General features: G+C 41.0%; 1 protein-coding gene across 1 annotated transcript; it reads left to right on the top strand.

Moving 5' to 3' along the window:
• Positions 1–378: 378 nt before the first annotated feature.
• Positions 379–20,958, top strand: LOC103379958 (guanine nucleotide-binding protein G(q) subunit alpha-like). Its single transcript, XM_008311700.3, has 7 exons — positions 379–514; positions 12,891–13,075; positions 13,604–13,758; positions 16,002–16,130; positions 17,107–17,236; positions 17,357–17,510; positions 17,808–20,958. The coding sequence occupies exons 1-7, from the start codon at positions 379–381 to the stop codon at positions 17,996–17,998; spliced, it is 1,080 nt and encodes a 359-aa protein (XP_008309922.1). The 3' UTR covers positions 17,999–20,958.
• Positions 20,959–21,016: the final 58 nt, after the last annotated feature.

Genomic DNA, 21,016 nt, shown 5'->3' with positions numbered 1-21,016 from the left:
GTTACTAAGTGGCTAATCTGCGTTAGCTGCAGTCTCTTTAAAGGGGGCATCTCCGTGAAGGCCACCACCGTCCTTTACCTCCTCGTCCCCCTTCCGCCCTATCTCCAGTGAATTCTTTGTCAACGTAAACCTGGAGAGAAGTCGCAGTTGTTTGCGACTTGACAGCGAGGCCCCCTTTTAGCTTTTTTAGTCCCCCCTCCCCCTCGCCGCCCCCGTCCATCCATCCGTCCCTGCACCGACAGACCGCCTCCTCCTCCTCGCCTGAGACAGAAGGCGAGGGCCGGGGATTCAGGAAAAGAGCTGAGCTGAGACCGTCGTGGGCAAGTGGTGGCTGGTCGGGTCCCGTCTTACACCGGGCTGCCAAAAAAAGCAGAGGGGATGACCCTGGAGTCCATGATGGCTTGCTGCCTGAGCGAAGAGGCGAAGGAGTCGAAACGAATCAATGCAGAAATTGACAAACAACTCCGCCGAGACAAGCGAGACTCCAGGAGGGAGCTCAAACTGCTTCTTCTCGGTACGTGGCATTTGCTCAATTCTCACGTACCTCTGATTTAAAAAAAAATTTTTTTGCATGGTCAACGTCTTGTGTCGTTATATGGAAAACTAAACGACTTGGGCCTTCTTGGCACTGCTAGCAAATTTGCTGCTAGTTAAGGCAGCTAGCTGCTTTCTGTAAGGAGTAATGGTTTGTGGCAAAATGGTAAATGCGTGCCTTTCTAGCCACTTGAGTCAAATTCGGTTAACTTGCCCAGCCGTTTGCATACGGGCAAGTTTAGACAAGTCAGCAGATATTAGCTTTAATTTGGTCTTTCTGTGCATATTCGGGTTTCTTCCCTCTTTAGGACTTTTTTTGGTAGAAAGACTGACCTTGTCAGGACCATTACTCCTCGTGGAGACCAGTGCCAGGACCTATTGAGAGGGATATTTGTATTTTAAGTATATGGACGTATATTGGACGTATGCTTTAAATCATTGTTTGGTATAACGTGTTGTTATGGTCAAGTTGTTAAATCTGTTTGACAGTGGTTGTATAATATTTAGATTTTTGGGGGTGAAAATTATTTAAGTAAAATTGCTTTTGAAAATTAAATACAAATAATAAAAATAAGAGAATATGTTACAATGATTGGTATAATAATAAGCCTATATTTGATCTTATTGTACTAAATTTTCCTAGATTTTCCAAAGGGAACTCCCAAGGGATTAATAAAGTGCTATCTATCCATCTAGAAATAGGTGTTACCATCTAACTGTAGTTGCAAATTAATAACAAGAAAGTTGGACAGAAATGCTTAATCTGGTTTTGGAAGCAAACCACTGAAACAACAGTCTCTCCACCAACGGTTCTAATTCATAGAGATTGTTGTTGTTGAAGACGCCAAAAACAAACTTGCAACATTACAGTGTCAACCTCACAATGTGTTACTATATTTTTTTGGTTAAAATTAAAGTACAGGGTCATTGCGTAAAATCCATTGGTCAGTCTTGTATGGTCTCCACTCGTAGACGTCTATTTTACTCTTAATTGAATACTTAAGTACAAATGATATCTTCATATAATAAGCACCTAAATTGTTTCTTAATACTAAAGTCTTTAGGTGATTTTAAATTTGGGTAACTTTTAATGCAAACAGTAGCTATATTGCCTATGAACATTAGTTAATACAAAAAAAAAAAAACAACAGTACTGCATGTCTTAGTTTTTTGGTTCACTGAACAAAAGCTAGGATATTACAAAAATGATCCCAGCTGATGTAAAATCGTTAAGAACTGTGTCCTCTAATGTTTCACTGTACGGTCTAGGATTGAGACAGGCTGAGGTTTCTTGAAGTCCAAATACATTAGAGTCTATACAAAACCTCACCAAGAATACTAAATCTGTGTGCGGGTTGGCGCCGTTGTGCACAATTTTTTCATTTGGCATCACTTCTAATCAGATATCACCCTTTAGAGAATGCCACGTGAGCAGGTGGCCGACTAGCCTTAAGCTAACCATTTGGCCAGCTTTAAAAATCATCATCACTTAAATCTTTATAGACAGCAGTGGCGGCAGCAGCTTTGGTTTGTATGACATTGTTTTATCAGGTTGCTGAATAACCGATTATCCTGAGTAGTAACCGTTCAATCGCAGCTCCCCCATCTAGAACAGGCTTTGTGTTTATTTATTTATTTCATCAATTCAATTTTTTATTGTGTAGACCGTGCCACAATCTAGCGTTCTTGTGGACAAGGATACTAATGGATTTGCCCCCTCTTCCTGGAGTCTAGCTGAGTGGGTTATCTATTTTTATAGCTGGTGTGTGGGCAGGTGGGAGCTGCTGTTGAACAAGTTATTCTGTGCTGCATTGATTCATAGTTCTGTGTGGACACAAAAGAGGAACATTTGATTGTGCTCTCTCTCTCTCTCTCCCTCTCTCTCTCTCTCTCCCTCTCTCTCTCTCTCTCCCTCTCTCTCTCTCACACTGGCTTTTGCTCAGCTTTCAAGGAGATGTGTTTTAGTCGATATGCAACACCAAATAGGTGAATGATGTGAGCAGTCAGCTCCCGTATACAATAGATTTGAAGCGCAAAAGTATTTGGGGATTTAAAAGAAGTCAGGTGTCCATTTTAGGACAATTAAGAGTATCTAGGTTGCATCCTTGGTTTCCTAGCTTTTGCTCTCATTTTTCGCCCATCAAAAGCAGCCCCTAGTTATTTGACATGTGTGTCTCTTTTCATTTCCCCGCTGAATACCTCAGCTTAGAAGTAGGCCACGCTATAGAGCAATACCTCCAACAGGACGGTATTTTAATTTGTGTCATACATACTTATTTAACTATTTTATGTGAGGTGGCCAAGGTGAACATGTGGAAAGGATGTTTCGTGCAGTAGTTTCAAATACCTGTGCTGCAGTCATTTTTCTATTTCTAGATGATCAATGACACAGAGGTTCAAGTAAAACATAGCAAGATATTTTTGGATTTAGGCAAGCTGTGACTCTTTATCAACTCTGGTTGTTGTGTTTGAGGTCTTATGGTTTCCAGGACATTTCTAGATTTGATAGACGACTCCAAAAAAAAAAAAGAAAAAAAAAAGGGAACACTTATTTTGAGTGCTCGTCCAACAGGTCTTAAAGAAAGCAAGAGCAACTGCCCTCAGTCATTCTGCAAGTGTGAGTTAAAGCTGTCAGTGGATGGCTGGATAAGGACGTGTAAAGCAGGATTAGCCCAGGTCTTAATAGGCTTGGTTAAACACATCCGCCGCTCAGGCTTTTGAGATGTCACTGACTCCTATTATCCTCTGACACTATTCTCAGGCCCGCAGCTCTCAGTGACCCAGCTCTTCTTTTCGCACAGGAGGATAAATTCCGAAAAAGGAACATTTCCACTTTTATTAGTTAGCCCATAAGTTAATTTCAGTGAATGCACTGGAGATGGGGTTTGCATTTTAACTGGCTGTATTGTGCATATTTGACTTGTGGCCAAATATGCACATTTAGATGCACATTGTGTTTTGGTAGTGAGTTGTAGCTTTATTACTAAAATATATTTTTCTTTATGGATGCATGTAATTCCACTTTTTTTTTTAAGGATTGATCCCTCCCATGCTGATGTGTGTCTGGATTCTTTTATAGAATGATTGATGTGGGGGACGATGAATCCCCAGTGTGAGAAGTTGGAACTACTGCATGTCCCTATGATTTACTTAAGGGGGTTTTTGCATGCATGAGAGATTTAAGTTGGATAAATTGAATCACATAACAGTATGGCTAAGCTCTTTTTTTTCTTTCTTTTACACAACTGTTTTTGCTTGTAAAATTCCCCTAACAACAAGCTTTTTTTTCCCAGGAGCTTTTGTCCACCTCCCTCCTCCTTTGTCCCTCTTGTTTCCTGGCAGAGTTTACTCTATGGCCAGGATGCATTGCCATAATAGCCATGTTGCAACTGAAACAGTTCTGAGGTTTTTGCCAGACAGAAGAATGAGCTATCCAGATTGAGAATGCCATGTGGTTGTATGTTAGGGTTAGTTTGTAGGTAAAAGCTATTACACCTACAAACTTAGCCACATGGTCAGAAAATAACAGCTCTGTCAGAGTTGCAACAGTGCCCACAGCCTAGCTGCCTGTCACTGAGGGCCATATCAGGCCATACCAGCAGCTTCCTGCTCCACAGACCAGTGGTTTGCCTCTACTTGGTCAAAACACAGTCTGCCAGAAGCTGGGGCCTTTGCTGCATTGGGCAAATGAACTGTTGATTTGACTGAACAGCCAGTAGATGAGTTGGAAAAACAAAATCTTGGATTTCTTGCACCATTAAAGTAAAAAAAAAAAATTATCTGACAACAACAATCTGATGTTTTTTTTTATCAAAAAACAAAAACAAAACAAAAACAGTTTGGCCATTGAAGCAGCATTTGTCCCTGAACTTGTGTTGGATGTGAACACACTGTAGCTGTTTCAGGAATTCATTCCTGGCCTTTAAATGTATCCTGCATGTGCATGTTTTGACCACTGGTGTTGGGAGCTAGCTTCCCACACCCACTGATGTCATGTCTTCTCATGAGAACAAAATTATGTTTTTAAGAAGAACATTAAATAAAATCAACTTGTATAAGAAACTGCAGAAGATGTGAATGGAACAAGGCTTTTATCTATAACTCATCAGGGGGCACTGTATTATTTTATGACCTGGACTGAACTAAAGTGAGCAAACTGCGAGTGTATGTGCACTTTGGGTTTTGTTGTAAAACTGAGTCATTTTAAAGGATGTCAGCTGAGGATACCGTCTTAATGCGTTTGATTTGATTTATTGGTTGTGTGTGGGAAATCTGTAAAAGCACATTCAAATGTGGTTTCGGATTCAGTCTGAGAAGGCATTCATGGTCATCAAAGCATCGGGTCTGTTCACATGTGATCGCATTATTCCTACTATGATGAATGTTGTCAGAAAAAGTTCAACTTGAGGTGATGAACAAGTATCTAACAAGCATTTTTCTGGTGACATTTAAAAATGATTGAAAAGGAAGAAAGCTGGGGTTTATCGATAAGGTTGCTGCGGCCTGAGCCACTCCCCTGAACCTGAGGGAGTGTCTTTCCTGAAATACTCCCTGAATGATGTTGTTGATCTCTGGCTGAGGGAGATGTCTTGTTTCCAGTTTGAGACGTCATTTAGAGGAACAGTCGGAGTCAAGAAAAGGATCAGGGGTCAGACTTGGATGTTTACGGCTGACCTCTCGTCTCCTGCCAGGTCATCTTATTTTGAGCATATATGGCAAAAGTGATGTTTTAGCTCCACTCAGTTTGGGGGTGTGTGAGTGTGTTTAAGTGCCAGAGGATGTTGAACCGTGGATTGATAGTTATTGCTGAATTTTTTTATAACAGTATTAAGGATATTTTACATCAAATTTCTATAATCTGACAAATGTTTTCATTCTGTAGGGTTTGTGTTGGTGTCGTTAATGAGGCTACAATGGCCTCAGACGGTCAAACGAATCTTTAGGGAAAAACATAGGATCCACAAGATTAAATGACAACGTTGATTAAAATTGCATTTGTTTTGCAAAAGTACATCGCGTGATTATAGTCTTAATTACAATGAGCGGAAACATCTGACTTATTATTTTCCTTAACATCACGATTAAGTTATGTTTTTTTTTTTAGCCATATTCTTTCATAAGAATTTGTTACAAAATATGACCATATTGTCTTAAAGTGGAAGTGTTTTAAAACTTTTTTTGATTAAATTTGCTTTTGTTTTGCAAAAGTACATCGCGTGATCTTCATCTGTCATACTACAATGTGGCTAAATTGTGAATGTAGAGTTATGTTGTTAAGGACTTGGCAGCTGTTCGCCCTTTTGGAGTGTTTTTTCTTAGTTTACAAGAGATCCACCCACCAGTAAGAAATCGGCTGGTTTTCAGCAAGATTGACCATGACCGACAACCAGCCGGTCAGCACGTGGATTGCCAGATTTGCAGCCACACTCGCATGCATTTGTATTACATAGAACAATAAGTTCCATGTAATGTGAAGCTGCTCGATCGTCCAAAACCAAATCAACACTTAAAACACCCCCATTCTGTTGAACATGCTCAGTGGAACAGAGCCAGTGTTTTCGTTTTTGGTTGTTTGTTTGTTTGGTTTTTTTTTTAGACTTTGGCATTACCAGAGCTGTATCAAGACGTGTGAGCGTTTATTTACTTTGGCAAGGCTCGTTCATGATAAAAGGACAAGTTGCCTGTCAAGTGGCAAAGCAAAGATGCTTTTGTTTTTCAAACAAACTTAAGTAATTAATTAAAAGCACTTGCTTACGTACTTTATTTTGAAAGTTGCTGGACTGAAGAAGTTTGCAGTTTGAGGGAAATGTTTCATAATTACTGGTTATGAGAAAAGCTTTTTGTTGCTGAAGAATCATGCATCTGTATTTACAAGCCATGATTTGTCATTCAATAATTTGGGATAACATGTTTGGACGTATGGACGCGTTTCATTAGAGCTTTATTGTTGTTATTACAGGAGTACCAATACAGAAATTCTGAACTATAACCATCCGTTCTTCTGTAGGGTTGTACATCATACACTAAGCTCATATTGTTCACTACTCCAGACTTGGACACGTGCACACACGTTTTTAATGGGGTCACGGCCGGTTCTCTGGAGATATGGGGGTGAGTGAGGCTAGATGGTGACTGTCCCACATTACTGTTGCTACCCCGGAGTCTCCAGACAGGACGGGGACGTTTGCCTTTTCCAGCTCACTGTCTTTTTCTCAGCCTTCTCTGCTGACAGCGTACATTTTATTCCTGTTTACTCCCACCAGCTGCTGCGTACAGTAAAGCCCACAATGTTCTCCTTCAGCTTTGAAACTTTCAGACTTCCAGGTAGACTAACAAGCTAGTTATGATGAAAAACCCATTGACAAAAATATGTATTTGGTTGTTTCCAAACAAACAAGCATCTATTATACTGCACGTCAAAAATACTGCCGCTCACTCCAAAGCTCTCATAAATATATATTTTTGTTCACCCACACCCACTTCACCAGAGCACTACTTGGCACATACTCGGCTATGAAACCACTAAGCCCTCCTAAGTTGGTCGAATTAATGTGTGCATTATGTGCAGCACATGCCGTGGCATGTATGTTCAATCTACAGCTCTGTCACCCACGCACACGCAGCACTCAGCAGATGCAGTGGCATTAGCACAAAGCAGCAGTGTTGTGCCCAGAATCAGACAACAATAGCGGCACGTGTTGAAAAGCTGCGATTTAAATGAGAACGAGTGAGGGGTGCTCTTTTAGTCTTCTGTTGTTTTTTTGTGTGCGTTTGTGTCTGCTCTCTGTCTGCACAACCTGGGTCGCAACAGGACATTCAGGGACACAAATGGGCCATCAGAGGGAAGGTGATATCCTTGCCTTAAGGTTGACCACAGGACCTGTGTGTGTGTGTGTGTGTTTGTGTGTGTGTGTGTCTCCACAGGTGGTTAGGCAGCTGGTGTGTGGGTGTGTGTGTGTGTGTGGGTGTGTGTGTGTGTGTGGGTGTGTGTGTGTGTGTGGGTGTGTGTGTGTGTGTGTTTGTGTAGCTCTGGGCTGCTCCGGCTCAATCTCTTTGTGCATCTCAAAGAAGCTGGTTTCCAGGAGAAGTGAAAGATCACAGCTCGCGCCATGTTGCAAGTTGCCTTGTGACTTTGATTCATGCACTTTTATCTCCGACCACTTGTATCACCTATCTGATGTCAACTGCGTGAGGTTACGCCCGACATGGGGAAACTACGGCCCGTGGGCCCGATATGGCCCACCACCACTAGTACAAGGATTGGTAAACATGATGTCAATGGTGGCAGACAACAAATGTGCCAAATTTTCGTTTGTCGTTTATATATTTATAATATTTCGCCAAAACACTCTACATCCAACCATGACTAAAGTGGCCTGCCGGTCAAATTTTAAACCTCATTCTGGCCCGTAAGCCATGTAGAGCCGTTGGACATTTACCTTTTTATCCCTGCCACATCCATGCAAATGTTTTTCTCTGCTCACACTGGATTGTCATTCAGAGGCTGAGAGGACAGAGTTCATGAGCAGTTCAACCATTCAAGCATTTATATCAAGAATTTTGGTCTGTGGCCCACATTTGACTAACTCAAAATAACTTGATTAATCAACATCAAAGAGTTGGCAGAACCTATTCACAAAGCGATGTCCGTACACAAACCAGAACATCGTCGAAACGTCAACTTTTAGATCCTTTTTGTGAATGTGTTTGGAAGCAAAAAAGGACACACACACAGGTGAGCGTGTGTACAGGCACAGATCTGCTCTGATAATACTGACGGTGCGGCAATGTCAACAAAAACTGCCGCACTGAAACTGTAGTGCGTCAAGTTCATCAGGTGTGTCATGAGCTGACATCACTGGCGTTATATAAAGACCTTATGAAAGCTAACCTGGCAACCCACGACAAATCGCTGTTACTATTTACATATCGTTGTCATTGAACTGCTCGTTCAGAGCAAGTTTGGTTTTCGATGGGCATGGGATTCAAACAAAAGCTTTTTAACTGTTGAAACTCCCTTTTGTAATATATTGTTTTATTATTATTTTGGGGCCAGGTCTCTAAGGTACAGTCTGAGTTAAATGAAAAATATTTTCATCTGATGTGTTTCTGCTTGTAATCTGACCTCGCTAGGACAATTCAGCAGAACCTCAGTTTGTTTAAAGAGAACTCTTAGGTTGACTTAATAAATCTGGAAGAATAACTTAAAAGAAAGCTTCAACTTAACTTCGGGGTGTCTACAAGTTGGCCAGAGATGTCTAGGAATTTGTCTTAAATGTACAACGATAAAAGTATGGTAATATAATAATAGTATTGTATAAAATAATAAAAAGTTATAGATACATAACTAGAAGTTTACCCAGAAAGTGTTTAGCCAATATAGCAAAACAGAATAATTATAAGAAAGAGTCAAATGAAATTATTTTGCCTTGAGACAACTTTAAGTTGGCCAAAAAATAACTACCGTATTTACCCAAAAGTAAAAAGAAAACATTAGGAGATTGAATTGCCCCTAACTGAACGTAACCTTGTTATTACAAAAAAGAAGTAGAAAGAGATTTTGACATTAACCTTGTTATTACATATTTTAGCTAAAAGTGAACCCAAAATGGCAACATAAAAAAGAAGTAGAAAGAGATTTTGACAGGAATCTTGACTTTTTATAGTTCATTTTTAACAAACAAAAAAAAAATCCTGTCTTGACGCAGACCGGCTCTGGTCTAGGAGTTACGCACTGTGCTGTGCACTGTTACATTTGGACACAACCTGAGCTTTTCCTTCCTTTCCTCTCTGACTCCTGTGTGTCTACCTAGAACAAAAAGTGCCATCAATCTCCAAGCAGTGTGCGAGCTATTAAAAGGTGACCTCCTTTTTCTAGGTCGGTACCAAAAAAGAATGGATGAAGTCTAGTTATGAATATCCAAAATTCTCAACAGAGTGGGATGAGAATGGAGGGGCATAAATCTCGCCTGAGGGAGCCTAGGCTGATAGGGGAGTGGGTGGGGGGCTAGGATGAGAGGAAGGAGTGAGATGTTGTCTGGAAGAGCTGGTGGGGGCATGGAAGTGGTTGTGGCTGGTGATGGTACAATCTGTGGAGGGGGAGGGGGGAGAAGACAGAGGCTCGCAGTGTGTTGTCTGGGGGGAGAGCGAGAGCGACACGACAGTTAAGAGAACACAGTGGAGTGGAGATCTTGTGACAGGGGTCACGAGAAATAAATCAGACATAAAGCCCATCCTCTCCACTGCAGCAGTCTGGCCTCTCTGCAGGATTCTACCACGGCCGCTCCGTACAGAGGACACACTCCTGTGTGTAGAGCAATACACTGGAAAACTAATCAATCAATTAATGTTCGATTGCCCTGAGCCAGAGTAGAAACGTGGCCCTTTTCTGTCTCTGTCCAATATATTTGACAGCTTTTTGCTCCATTACGACAAGTTCTCAATTACTTTTGTTTAAATTCAGCAATTTTGGCCTAACCTTTCTTTCTAATGTTGGTTCAGTATCCAGAAAACAATTTTGTTACACTACAATAAAATAGTGCTATTTCCACTACTTTCTGGCTGCATGTTTCCCATATGCTAAGTTTATTTTCATAGCAAAAGAAAAAAATATCATTATCAAGTTTAAAATTAACACTTTTTTTTACATGTGGTGCTGCCTCCTTTTAGTTAGATCTGATGTTTGTATTACAAGTTGTAGACTAACTTTTTTAAAGCATTTTCAGCATTTCATGATCTAACTGAAGCAAATCTACCTTTTACCTTTTTTCCTATTGCTCTAACTGGGTCCTAGCTTTTTGTGGTCGTTTTGATTATTCTCCATTATTTGAATTTGTCCCCGTGACACACTAGTCATGTTTCTGTTGAGGGCCTCTGTAATATAATGACTCTTTTCCACATGTATAAAGAAACTGACTATTGGACACTTCGCCTTATCCAAACTTTCTTTTCCCTCTTGTAGTCTCTGGGGAGTCAAGTCACTTCTTTTGTGGTGAACTGAAAGATAAAGAGCTCAGTGCCAGCCTCAGGGCCTCGGCAGTTATATTTATTGTCTTCTTGGAGAGAGTGAACAGGCCAGGTTTGGAGAGGTTTAAAAAAGAGAAAGGGAGACAGGAGTAGAACGATGGAAAAAAGAAAAAACCCACAGGAACTAAAAAAGAGAGGGAGACAGAGGATGGGGTTGTCATGGTAACAGAAATATGGCTGCTCTTCAAAAACCTTGAATGTAGGTGGTGGTGAGATGAGTTACATCTTTGCTTTTCAGTTTTTACAGTAGTCATGGATGTGCTGCATTCTCCTTCTGTTTCAACAGCGGAGTGAGAGATACGGTCTCTGCAACCAAAAAACTCTGGTATTCATTTTCTTGCACTTATTTTTTAGGACTCACTGTACCTTAAAGCTGGGCAACAATATGATTTATTTTTTGTCAGCACATGGCAATTGTCTAAATTTTAGCTTCAGTGTAATCGTTATGGACAGAGATGTCAAGTCGACTTGGTCACATGGAGTCACTGCTGTCTGATCAGTGGTCACATGACTTGAATGAGTATCGACAGTCAATCACCATTGAATTTCACATGTTCCATTTATTTTACTTTTTGTTTAGTGGGAAATTTCATTATGGACACTTTGACTTTTGAGCTAACTTCAATTTAGCTTATTTTTAACTTAGTTGTTTTTTTTATACTATCAAAAATGTGTATTCATTTGTGCATTGCCGTAGTGTTTTTATCATATTTTCGTAATTGTTATTGTTGGCCTCATAATCTAATTGAATCTTGAGGTACTCAGCAGATTTCCACCCCTTCTGTACGTTCAAACTCAGAAACCTGACACCACTTTGAATATTCCAGCATCCATGCATCCAGATATGGACTGGAGGCCATGGAAGGAGAACCACTGAAGGAATGCAACCTCCTGACAATAACCCCAGCTCTGACCCTTCAGTACAGGCAGTTTGGGTTTATTGAGTAAATTGTCTTTATTAGATTACCATGTATCTTTCCGCCCACTTAACTTTACTATGTTTTCCTGTTAGGTATGTTTAATTTTTTTTTTTTTTCTTCATCAAACACACATGACATTGCACAAAGAAGCTTGGACGTCACCAGCTAAGGATCCCTGTAGAAAGATTTATTAATCTGTGAATAGAGGTTTTCCAACCACATCATTGGTCTGACTGTAAGTTCATCACCCGGGTTGAATTTGTCAGCCCTTCCAGGCTTTTAGTTTAACTATTTCAGTTTCAGTAAAATTGTTCCTTTAGATATTCAGAGTTTTTGGTCCTTAATTGACACAACACATCACAACTGCACACAGGGATTAAAACTGGCAATCCTTCTATGCTTTTACCTCTAGGCTATGGGCCACCGCACTCTTTCTCAAACTGCACATCAGCTGAGACACATCAAGACTCTCGTACACAGTAGATATTCATGAAAAAACTCTGTGGCAGCAGTTTAGGTTTGAATTAGAAGAAAACTAAAGTATTATAATAATAATAATATATAAAAATTACAACAACATGTCTGCGGTGTGGAAGTATTTCAATATATCTGAGAAAGAGCCACAGATACCCTTTGCAAAATACTGTATGTAATGCTAAAACTTTAAGAGGGGGTGCATTGGCAAAGAATTTTTTCGAGTCAGGTTTATTTATCACCTGAAATCAAAACATCCCGAACACTATGCTGAATGTGAGCGGAAGGAAGGCCTCTTCGCACCAAAGCGAGTCTTGGCTGCATACAGCGCAGACCAGGAGCTCCCCGCGACATTCGCTTCACACCACTGGGTAATCTCTTAATAGAGAACATTCTCTCTCGTGTTGCCTCGTTTGAGCAGCTAGCTAAAGAGATCAACCTCTGTGATGCGTCTGTAGCAGATGTTATTCCTTTAATCGAAGCACCAAAGCGTCTTCTAAGCAGAGTTTGAGACGGACCACGGAGTGAAACAATGTCCACTCAGTCTGTCAGCACACGTTTCACCGACATCTAGTCGGATCCTCAGCACTTCGTCACGACTGTACTTAATCCGCGTTATAATGATCATAACTTGGATGGGCGAATACAGCAGCTCAATTTTCGTAAGTCAGAACTCACATATGATGCCAAAAGCATCATTTGGCTTGGCCACTAAAATGACCAACTCTTCCCCTGAGTACTGTAACTCGGGGGCATTTTGAACACTATCTGATTTAGTTAAGAGCAAGTCTGCATACACATACTTCATATACTTGGTAAATATTCAACATCCCATGTATACTGCTATTGTTGTTTTGTCCAGGCTCGTCCTTGTTGCTTTTTTCATGTTTTGTCTTTGCTCTGCCTCTAACTCACTGGTTCTGTGTTGTGTTTCAGGTACGGGAGAAAGTGGCAAGAGCACCTTCATTAAACAGATGAGGATCATCCACGGAGCAGGATATTCAGATGAAGATAAGAGAGGCTTCATCCGGCTGGTTTACCAGAACATCTTCACGTCCATGCAGGCCATGATCCGAGCCACTGAGACACTCAAGATCCCATACAAATATGAGCAGAACCGGGTAGGGCTAGATGTAACATTACGCTTACTGTATTATTTGAACAGTGGCAGTACTGAAGAAATGTTATTATCAGCAGTTTGCAGTAAAGGGCTGAAGTAATCAGTATTAAAAGGAAAACACAATAATGGCATTCTATTTTATTTATATTATATATAGTATATATTTATATTTTATTTTCTATTTTAAGTAACTTTTACTAATTTCTACAATAATTTCCATCTAAAGTGGAACTCGTATGTTGATCTGATCGTATCTTGATGCATTATCCACATTAAAAATAACTAAAGAAGAATTAATTGGTTCCAGCCCCCCAGAAATATACATACTATTAATTGATTTAATTAAATACAAAATACATAATACATTGATAATATAAAATATGTTCCGTTGTTGGTCTCACTTTGCTGCCTCTTTTTCGCCTCGTAAATGTAGTTCATGGGTTATGGCTCAAAAAAAAGGTTAGGAAACACTGGGTTATAGGACCGGTCAGTTCTGATTGATTTGACACCTGCATCTTTGTCTCCTAAGTCCAACGCCAGTCTTGTGAAGGAAGTGGACATCGAGAAGATCAGCAATTTTGACTATCCATACATCGCAGCTATCAAAAGCCTGTGGTCCGACCCGGGGATCCAGGAGGCCTACGACCGCCGCAGAGAATATCAGCTGTCTGACTCCACTAAATAGTACGTCTTTCTGTCTAAAAGTGGCAATGACTTCTGTCAGATTTATAAAATGTATACAATGTTCCTGTATTAAACTTGTGGTATTTGGTAGGTGGGGAAATACTCCTCATACATGACAGTATGAGAAATCATGCAGCCACAAGAAAAGGCAAAAACGAACAAGGTTGTATGTCTGGTTGTTTGCTATCTGCGTGGAGTACAATTTTGGTAACGAATCAGACAGTCGATGATGACAACTCAAACGTGTTGTGCGTGTTGTAAATCACAGGCTAGGCTTAAAGTAGTGATGTGGGTAGGGTCAAACTGAATGAAATGCAACAATCAGAGAAAAGCCAGAAAACCAGGATTGGTTTACCAAGACGTTTGTAAGACCCGTTGCGATGTATGTTTTGTCATAACCTTACTGTAATGACAAAAAGGGTTGGGCTGCTTTGACAAACAGACGTCATAGCCCACAGCTCAGTCTGACAAACTTGTATCCGTGTATAAACATAGATGCGTGCAAACATAATTAGGGTAACGGTAAACAAAAGTAATAGCAACAGTTAAGTTTTGTTTGTTTGTTTTTTAATGACGTTCAACTTTGGAGCGTACGTGAATGCAGTAGAGTCCAGTGCCATGGCTGTAACATGGCTGCCTTTTGAAGAACATTATATCCGATTGTTTTGACTCTAGTCGTAGCCTCGACTTTATTTCAACCACAGTTCGGTTAATAACCTGCTCAAACTGCTTTTACGGTTAAAAAAAACAAACAAACAACTTTGTTCCTGTGTTTCTTCTCGGGTTAACGATGTGTTGACTCTAGTTGAATTTCAAGTCTGAGGCGTGCACTGGTGTCTGGATGTCAACAAATACGACTTAACCACAGACCAGAGAAAATTGCGAAGGTGTGCACCCATTGTGGTTCTGTCTTATTCAGAGGGCAATTTGTCTGTTTCCTGTTCTGTGGTTGTATACATGCCAGGGTGGACGTGTGTACTGCCCCCTGGTTGTGGAATTTGCGTACTACAACAGCAGCGTGATCTTTTTTTTTTTTTTTCAGCTTGTACTGGAGTGAAATCTTAAAGTAAAATATATGTCTATGTTTTGGTGTTATCTATCCTGTTGATGTTAACCTCCAGTTACCGTAGCAATACAGACTGTGTGACCAGAGAGCCATATGTTTCCACCCGGCAGGATCTGCTGAGGGTTTGTGTCCAAACAACGGGTATAATACCCGTTTGACCTGGAGAGCGTCATCTTCAGGTAGCAACAAAGCCAGGGCCGCAGTTCAGTGGCTGTCAGGACAGGAACCACTGATAACCATCAGGGTGTTAACACAGTAGGTGTAAGGTAGTAGGCACCTCTCCGTCAGTTCATTTAATACAAACAGTAAGTCTGAGATGCTGTCGGTGAACCTGATGGAAAATCACTTTTTGTCCGGTTGCTCTGACCCCTGAACAGGTCAGGCCACATGTGCAGCACTGTAGTGTTTGGGCAGATGCTAGGAGATGAGATTCTTATTATTATAAGTGCTGTCAAACATTGCAGTGATTAATCACAAGGTTAATGTGTTTAACCGTTATCAAAGGTCATCTCAGATAATCCTTTTTAATTGGAATAGATATTAATCCTGACTGATATTTTGTTTAAAAAACGCGTAAATGACGATGTATGTGTCCATGAGTAGTGGACAGTGGCAGTATTACATATATAGGTTGCACATGCGTTGGAGTACAATTTTGATCTGACAGTCCTGATTATTTGAATATTTATCTTTTTTTTTTTTTACAGCATTTGCAGTTAACATGTTTCATACTGCAGTATGTTTGACATCAAACGTGTCCAAACCGTCTTCATCTGATTTTCCCCGTCCTGCTGCATCTGCCGCTGAAGTCACTGATCACACTTCACGCTGCACCATGATCCACACACTACGTGATCTCACTGCAGTTAGTCTGCTGAGAGGAGAATGGAGTTTTGAAGTAGATCAGTGACTGTCTTTGGTCATGTGTGACATTACAAATGCAGAGACATTAAAGCAGTGACATGCACTAACACTGGCCTCTTTCTAAGATTTGGCCTTTTTCACTAGAAAGGCTCTCCTACAGGATTGATCCAGTCTTCCTGGAATGGCGGGGGGGTGCGGTAATTGCCTGTCACGCTCTATGTAACTGTTTTCCTGTCTTGTTTTTCTCTCCCTCTCGTTCTCTCTCTCTCTCTCTTTATCTCTCTCTGTCCTTCTCCACCGGCCTGCCTTGTAGCTATCTTTCCGATCTGGACCGTATCGCTGATCCCAACTATCTTCCCACGCAGCAGGATGTGCTCAGGGTGCGCATCCCCACTACAGGAATCATAGAGTATCCCTTCGACTTGCAGAGCATCATCTTCAGGTAGAAAGACGCCACTTTTATCCCTTCTGTCCCTTAGTTTTATGTCCTGACTCCATGAACTTTTTTGTGTGTCCTCAAAGTCGATCTTTTTTTAATACCTCTTCTGTTTCTTGTTTGTAACAATCGATCCAAGTCCTTTAATGTTATTCTTCTCACAGTCCCCTGCCTTTTTTTTTCAACCCCCATCACCAACAACAGTTGTACCACATTTAACAAATCCCCCCTAACAAACATTAAGTCCTACATTCTGGTATGTAAATGGGTCACCTCCTCTCCTTCCTGCTCCTCGTCCTCCTCCTCTTCTGCGCTCCTCTCTACGCCTGGCAGATGAAATGAGGTCGTCCTCTCTGGTGAAGGAATGTTATTTTTGGCAGAAGGTCCTTCAGGGCCTATATTGGCCCCCAGGTCTCTGCGGACCACAGTGGACTGGGCCACCAACAGGGGGCACACTTTCTTAGTAAAAAGTGTGCTGCCTTTTTTAGGGACCACATTGTCGCTTGGTCTGAAAACTTGCAGTTGCTTACCAACGAGATGAAAATACTTACTCCCAGTGCCAAACAAGTGCCACCTTTAGACGAACAGCGTTTACACAAAGTCGCTTTTTAACTAATAAAACAAAGACCCTACATTTCAAGTAAGTAAAGAGAGATCTTATTCCATAAAGACAAATTCCAGTAACATCGTACAAGAAAGGCCCTAAATCAGTGATCGTCAACTAGCTGCATATTTTAGATAAATTGTTTATTTGTTGTAAAAAAGACATTTTAATGTCCTAAAAAAGTATGATACTAGATTTGTTTTGAGCCTTTGAACTGCTGTTACCTGCATAATGAACCTTTTCTGTCGTTCACAACCGTTACCCATCTTTTTTCCTGCTTTTGCAGTTTTTAAATATATTTTATTCTCTCTATTTTAAAAACAATATCATTTACAGTGTCTTTTTCCCTCTTATTTATTATTTAACTTCTACCGACAGAATGGTGGACGTTGGAGGTCAGAGGTCAGAGAGGAGGAAGTGGATTCACTGTTTTGAGAACGTCACCTCAATTATGTTCCTGGTGGCACTGAGTGAGTACGACCAGGTCCTGGTGGAGTCGGACAACGAGGTAGGTGGAAGAAACCACAGCTTCCCGTTCAAATGAAATGAAATATAAAGACTGGGAACTTCTTTTTTTTTTTTTTTTTTTTTCTTACATGACCTTCACTGTCCTGTCCTGTTTCACCAGAACCGTATGGAGGAGAGTAAAGCTCTCTTCAGGACGATCATCACCTACCCATGGTTTCAAAACTCCTCCGTCATTCTCTTCCTCAACAAGAAGGACTTGCTGGAGGAGAAGATCTCCTACTCACACCTGGTGGACTATTTCCCAGAGTTTGATGGTGAGAGGACGTGTTATTGTTTGTTACGTGTAAATTTTTTTTTTTTTTTTTTGTTCACTGTTGAAACAACTCATTGGCTAGTTGGACCTAATTCACCTAGCTTTCCAAGCTAAAAGACACTTGTTTTAATCAATGTGTATGTTTGCCTACTTAAATCATTAAAGCGTTAAATCATTTGTTGTCTTGAAAATTAAAAATGTGTTACAAATTTAAATCGGGTCAATGTTGCAAAAATACATATGTCAATTTAAACAGTCCTAATGTACAGATGTGGCCATTTCTGCCTCCGAACTCCAGGTCCTCAGAGAGATGCTCAGGCAGCGCGGGAGTTCATCCTCAAGATGTTTGTGGACTTGAACCCAGACAGCGACAAGATCATCTACTCTCACTTCACCTGTGCCACGGACACTGAGAACATCCGCTTTGTGTTTGCAGCCGTCAAGGACACCATCCTGCAGCTCAACCTCAAAGAGTACAACCTGGTGTGAGGGCTCACCTACAACTTGACATCTTCTCCCCTCCACTCCACAATTGCACCCCCCTCACTGGGAAGACGTGCGCCTTGGCTCCACCTGCATTTCACACACAAACATCAACACGCCACGCCTGTACACACAGACACACATGCGTCCCAGAAGAGGACACGCTTTCTCCGCCAGGTTGAGCTTATTCACAGAATCCTTTTGTCGACAAACCGATCCCCTGCTCTTTCACCAACGCTCATCCTCCTCCTCCTCCTCCTCCTCTTCTTTGTCTTCACTTGGCAGCTTGTCGTGTCAGAAAATTCCTGCTCCCTTCAAAGCTGCGCCACGTGTCAGGATTGATCCTGGCTGCTGGCCGTGGCTCACTTCTTCTGGCGCTTGAATCCTTATTTGGTCTGTACAGTGATGGAGGGGACTTTGGTGTTTGTGTGTGTGTGTCTGTGTGTCCTCCTGCGGTGGGGGGGTGAGGGTGGGGGGGCAGAATCATTTAACAAGGAGCTGATTGAGCGACATTAAAAACCTCGGGCCCTGCGACTCTGACACTCGACCGGTGCAAGATCAGATCCTCTTTCATCTCCTTCGTGAACTTCTGCAGATGTAGAAGGAAGTGCACACTGAACCTCCTGAGAACATCCATGGACGGGTGGCTGCATGCTGAAGATGCTTCAGAGCGACTTGGACAGAATGTGAGGTTGCACGCAGGACATAAGGGGATGGGTCTGAGGATCGTGTCTCCTCCTGGCTTCTATGAATGTACCCACCAGTGTGATAATCGCAGTCGCAGAAAAAAAAATATATTATGAAGTAAATGCATACGTAAAAACACTTAAGACAAAAAAGCACGAGGGCAAGACATTAGCTAATCAAAATCAATTGCTGAGGTTTTATAAATGTTTTTAATGATATGAATTTGTTGCTACTTCTATTAAACAGATAATGGTTTAATGGAGGAGGGAGGGGTAACAGTGTCAAAATCTAATAACACAAAAGTTTTGAACTTAAATAAGACATCTTTAAAGGCCACCACAGTAATACTTGACCTAAGGAACCTTGTTAGATTTCTGTATTTCTACGTTTCAGTGAATCACATGACTTCCCTCCTCCAGACGTTGTCTCTAAGGGTCTTCCATGTGACCCACACGTCTGAATCCACTGACAAAAACTTTTCACATTTGGTTAAGCAGTATTTTTGTCTCAAACCAAAAAAACGACGAACCACAGGTGTTAACAAACCCGACAACAGTACGGGCTGGTGGGATGCTTTCGAGTCAGGCTGCTCTGATTGGTGGAAACAGATTAAAGCGAGGATTGTGACGTCAGGGGCTTATATACGCCCAAGGAGCACAACTGCAGCTTGGGCGCTAAAGTAGCTTGTTTTTGCAGGATTAGATTCAGCACGCCATCCCACAAAATGTGTGAGCTTCGTCAAAAGACTGTATACAAGAATTGGACGTAGCCGTGTGGCTACAAACTACAACTGCAAAGTGACACCCAGGAAAAACAAGTGCTCTGTTGGTGTCGGAAGTCACGTCATGAAAAATTGGGCTAATTATCCCTTAGTTTTTAACATCTGTTTTTCTAAAGAATTTAGCGTCCCCACACTCACCACTTTAAGCTGCTTCTTCACAGGCACCAGAGTAGATAATTAGCATGTAATTCCACAGTTTGTTCAATTTTCACACCCAATGCTCTCCCTCGGGCAACGGGCGTGCATCTGCATTTGAATCTGTGACGCAAGTAAAGACAAGTGAGCTACAGTCACTGATCGCCTTCTTCCATTATGTCAAATATGGCGTCAAAACATTAGCTGTTTCTGTCATAATTAATCTCGAATTTTCCTCTAAATGGGATCATAATTTACAAAACTGGCATAAAAGCTGACTAAAGATCTGGACTACAGATGTTTTCAGTGAGTGCACCTGAGGAGACGTGAAGTGTTTTTGCCTTAGTCTGGGCATCACTGTTGGCTACGTCCAATTTTAACGTTTGGTCTACAAGTAGAATCTGTGCGGTAATTAATCTCTCTTGTGACATCACACCTGTTGCCACTCAGCCGTCCAATCAGACACTCTTCCTGATGGTGACGTAGTCGTCCATTACATCGGGGTGTGTACCTTTTATGTTTTTATTAAACTGTATAGTCACTTTGTTTATAGCTATATTTAAAAAAAAAAAAAAAAAAAGATGCTTGCTGTTGAGTGGTGAGAGGAAGGAGGCGAGGCTACGAACCTTTCACAGTAAAAACGCACTCAGACGTCTGCTAATGTTTGTGTATATTTGTTTGTAAATACATATACACAAAACACTCCTGTACAAATGAGAAGGAAAATATGCTCTGTGGTACAACATCTTTGGCAAAAAAAAAAATTAGAAAAAGAAATCTAAAAAACTATCAACTTGTTTCTTTAGCACAGTTTTTTTTTCTTATGGATTTATGGTAGTGTTGATACTGTGATTATGGAACTTTGTTGACTTGATTATTAGAACTACAACTACAGTGGAGTGGTGCTGAGGAGAAAGCACTCAGCAGAGAACATGGGTTCTTCCTGACCAGCCTCACGGCTCCGCACTACTGCAGCAGCTCCGCCTCCACTAACGACTAACTGGGGCTGGTAGTTTAAAAGAAAAATAATAATAATTCACAGTATGGCGACAAAATGATTTTAAGAGTAATTAAAGTAATTTTTTTATTTATCTAATTTATGGACCAGGTTTGAAGGTGTTATTAATTTGACTGCTTTTTGATTCTGTCATGTCTAAGCGCTCCTTGTGTCTCTCAAACTGGAGCCTACTTGAGTCTGAACTGCTGTAAACAGAAAAAAAAACACAAAAAAAGAATGTCTGGTATGGTAAGGACTTTTATCTCTGCTTTCTATTTCTTCAGTTGTACTTGCCATTGCTCCATCTGTTAATAATACTCCTTTGGTTTCTACGTGTTTGGTTTTTAGGCAGAAAAAAAAAAAAAACGAGAATCACAGTTCATAGACACAGCGCTGTAAGACGTACCTAGAAAAATGTACAGTA

The sequence above is a fragment of the Cynoglossus semilaevis genome, chromosome 1 (genome assembly GCF_000523025.1).
Source record: "Cynoglossus semilaevis isolate Cse_v1.0 chromosome 1, Cse_v1.0, whole genome shotgun sequence".
Lineage (NCBI taxonomy): Eukaryota > Metazoa > Chordata > Actinopteri > Pleuronectiformes > Cynoglossidae > Cynoglossus > Cynoglossus semilaevis.
This window is presented reverse-complemented; position numbering and strand designations above follow the sequence as displayed.

Excerpts from the sequence above, each read along its gene's own strand:
- LOC103379958 (XM_008311700.3), top strand. The coding sequence starts at position 379 with ATGACCCTGGAGTCCATGATGGCTTGCTGCCTGAGCGAAGAGGCGAAG. Across the intron at positions 16,131-17,106 it reads TTGCAGAGCATCATCTTCAG|AATGGTGGACGTTGGAGGTC; the intron begins GTAGAAAGACGC and ends TTCTACCGACAG. Across the intron at positions 17,511-17,807 it reads CTATTTCCCAGAGTTTGATG|GTCCTCAGAGAGATGCTCAG; the intron begins GTGAGAGGACGT and ends TCCGAACTCCAG.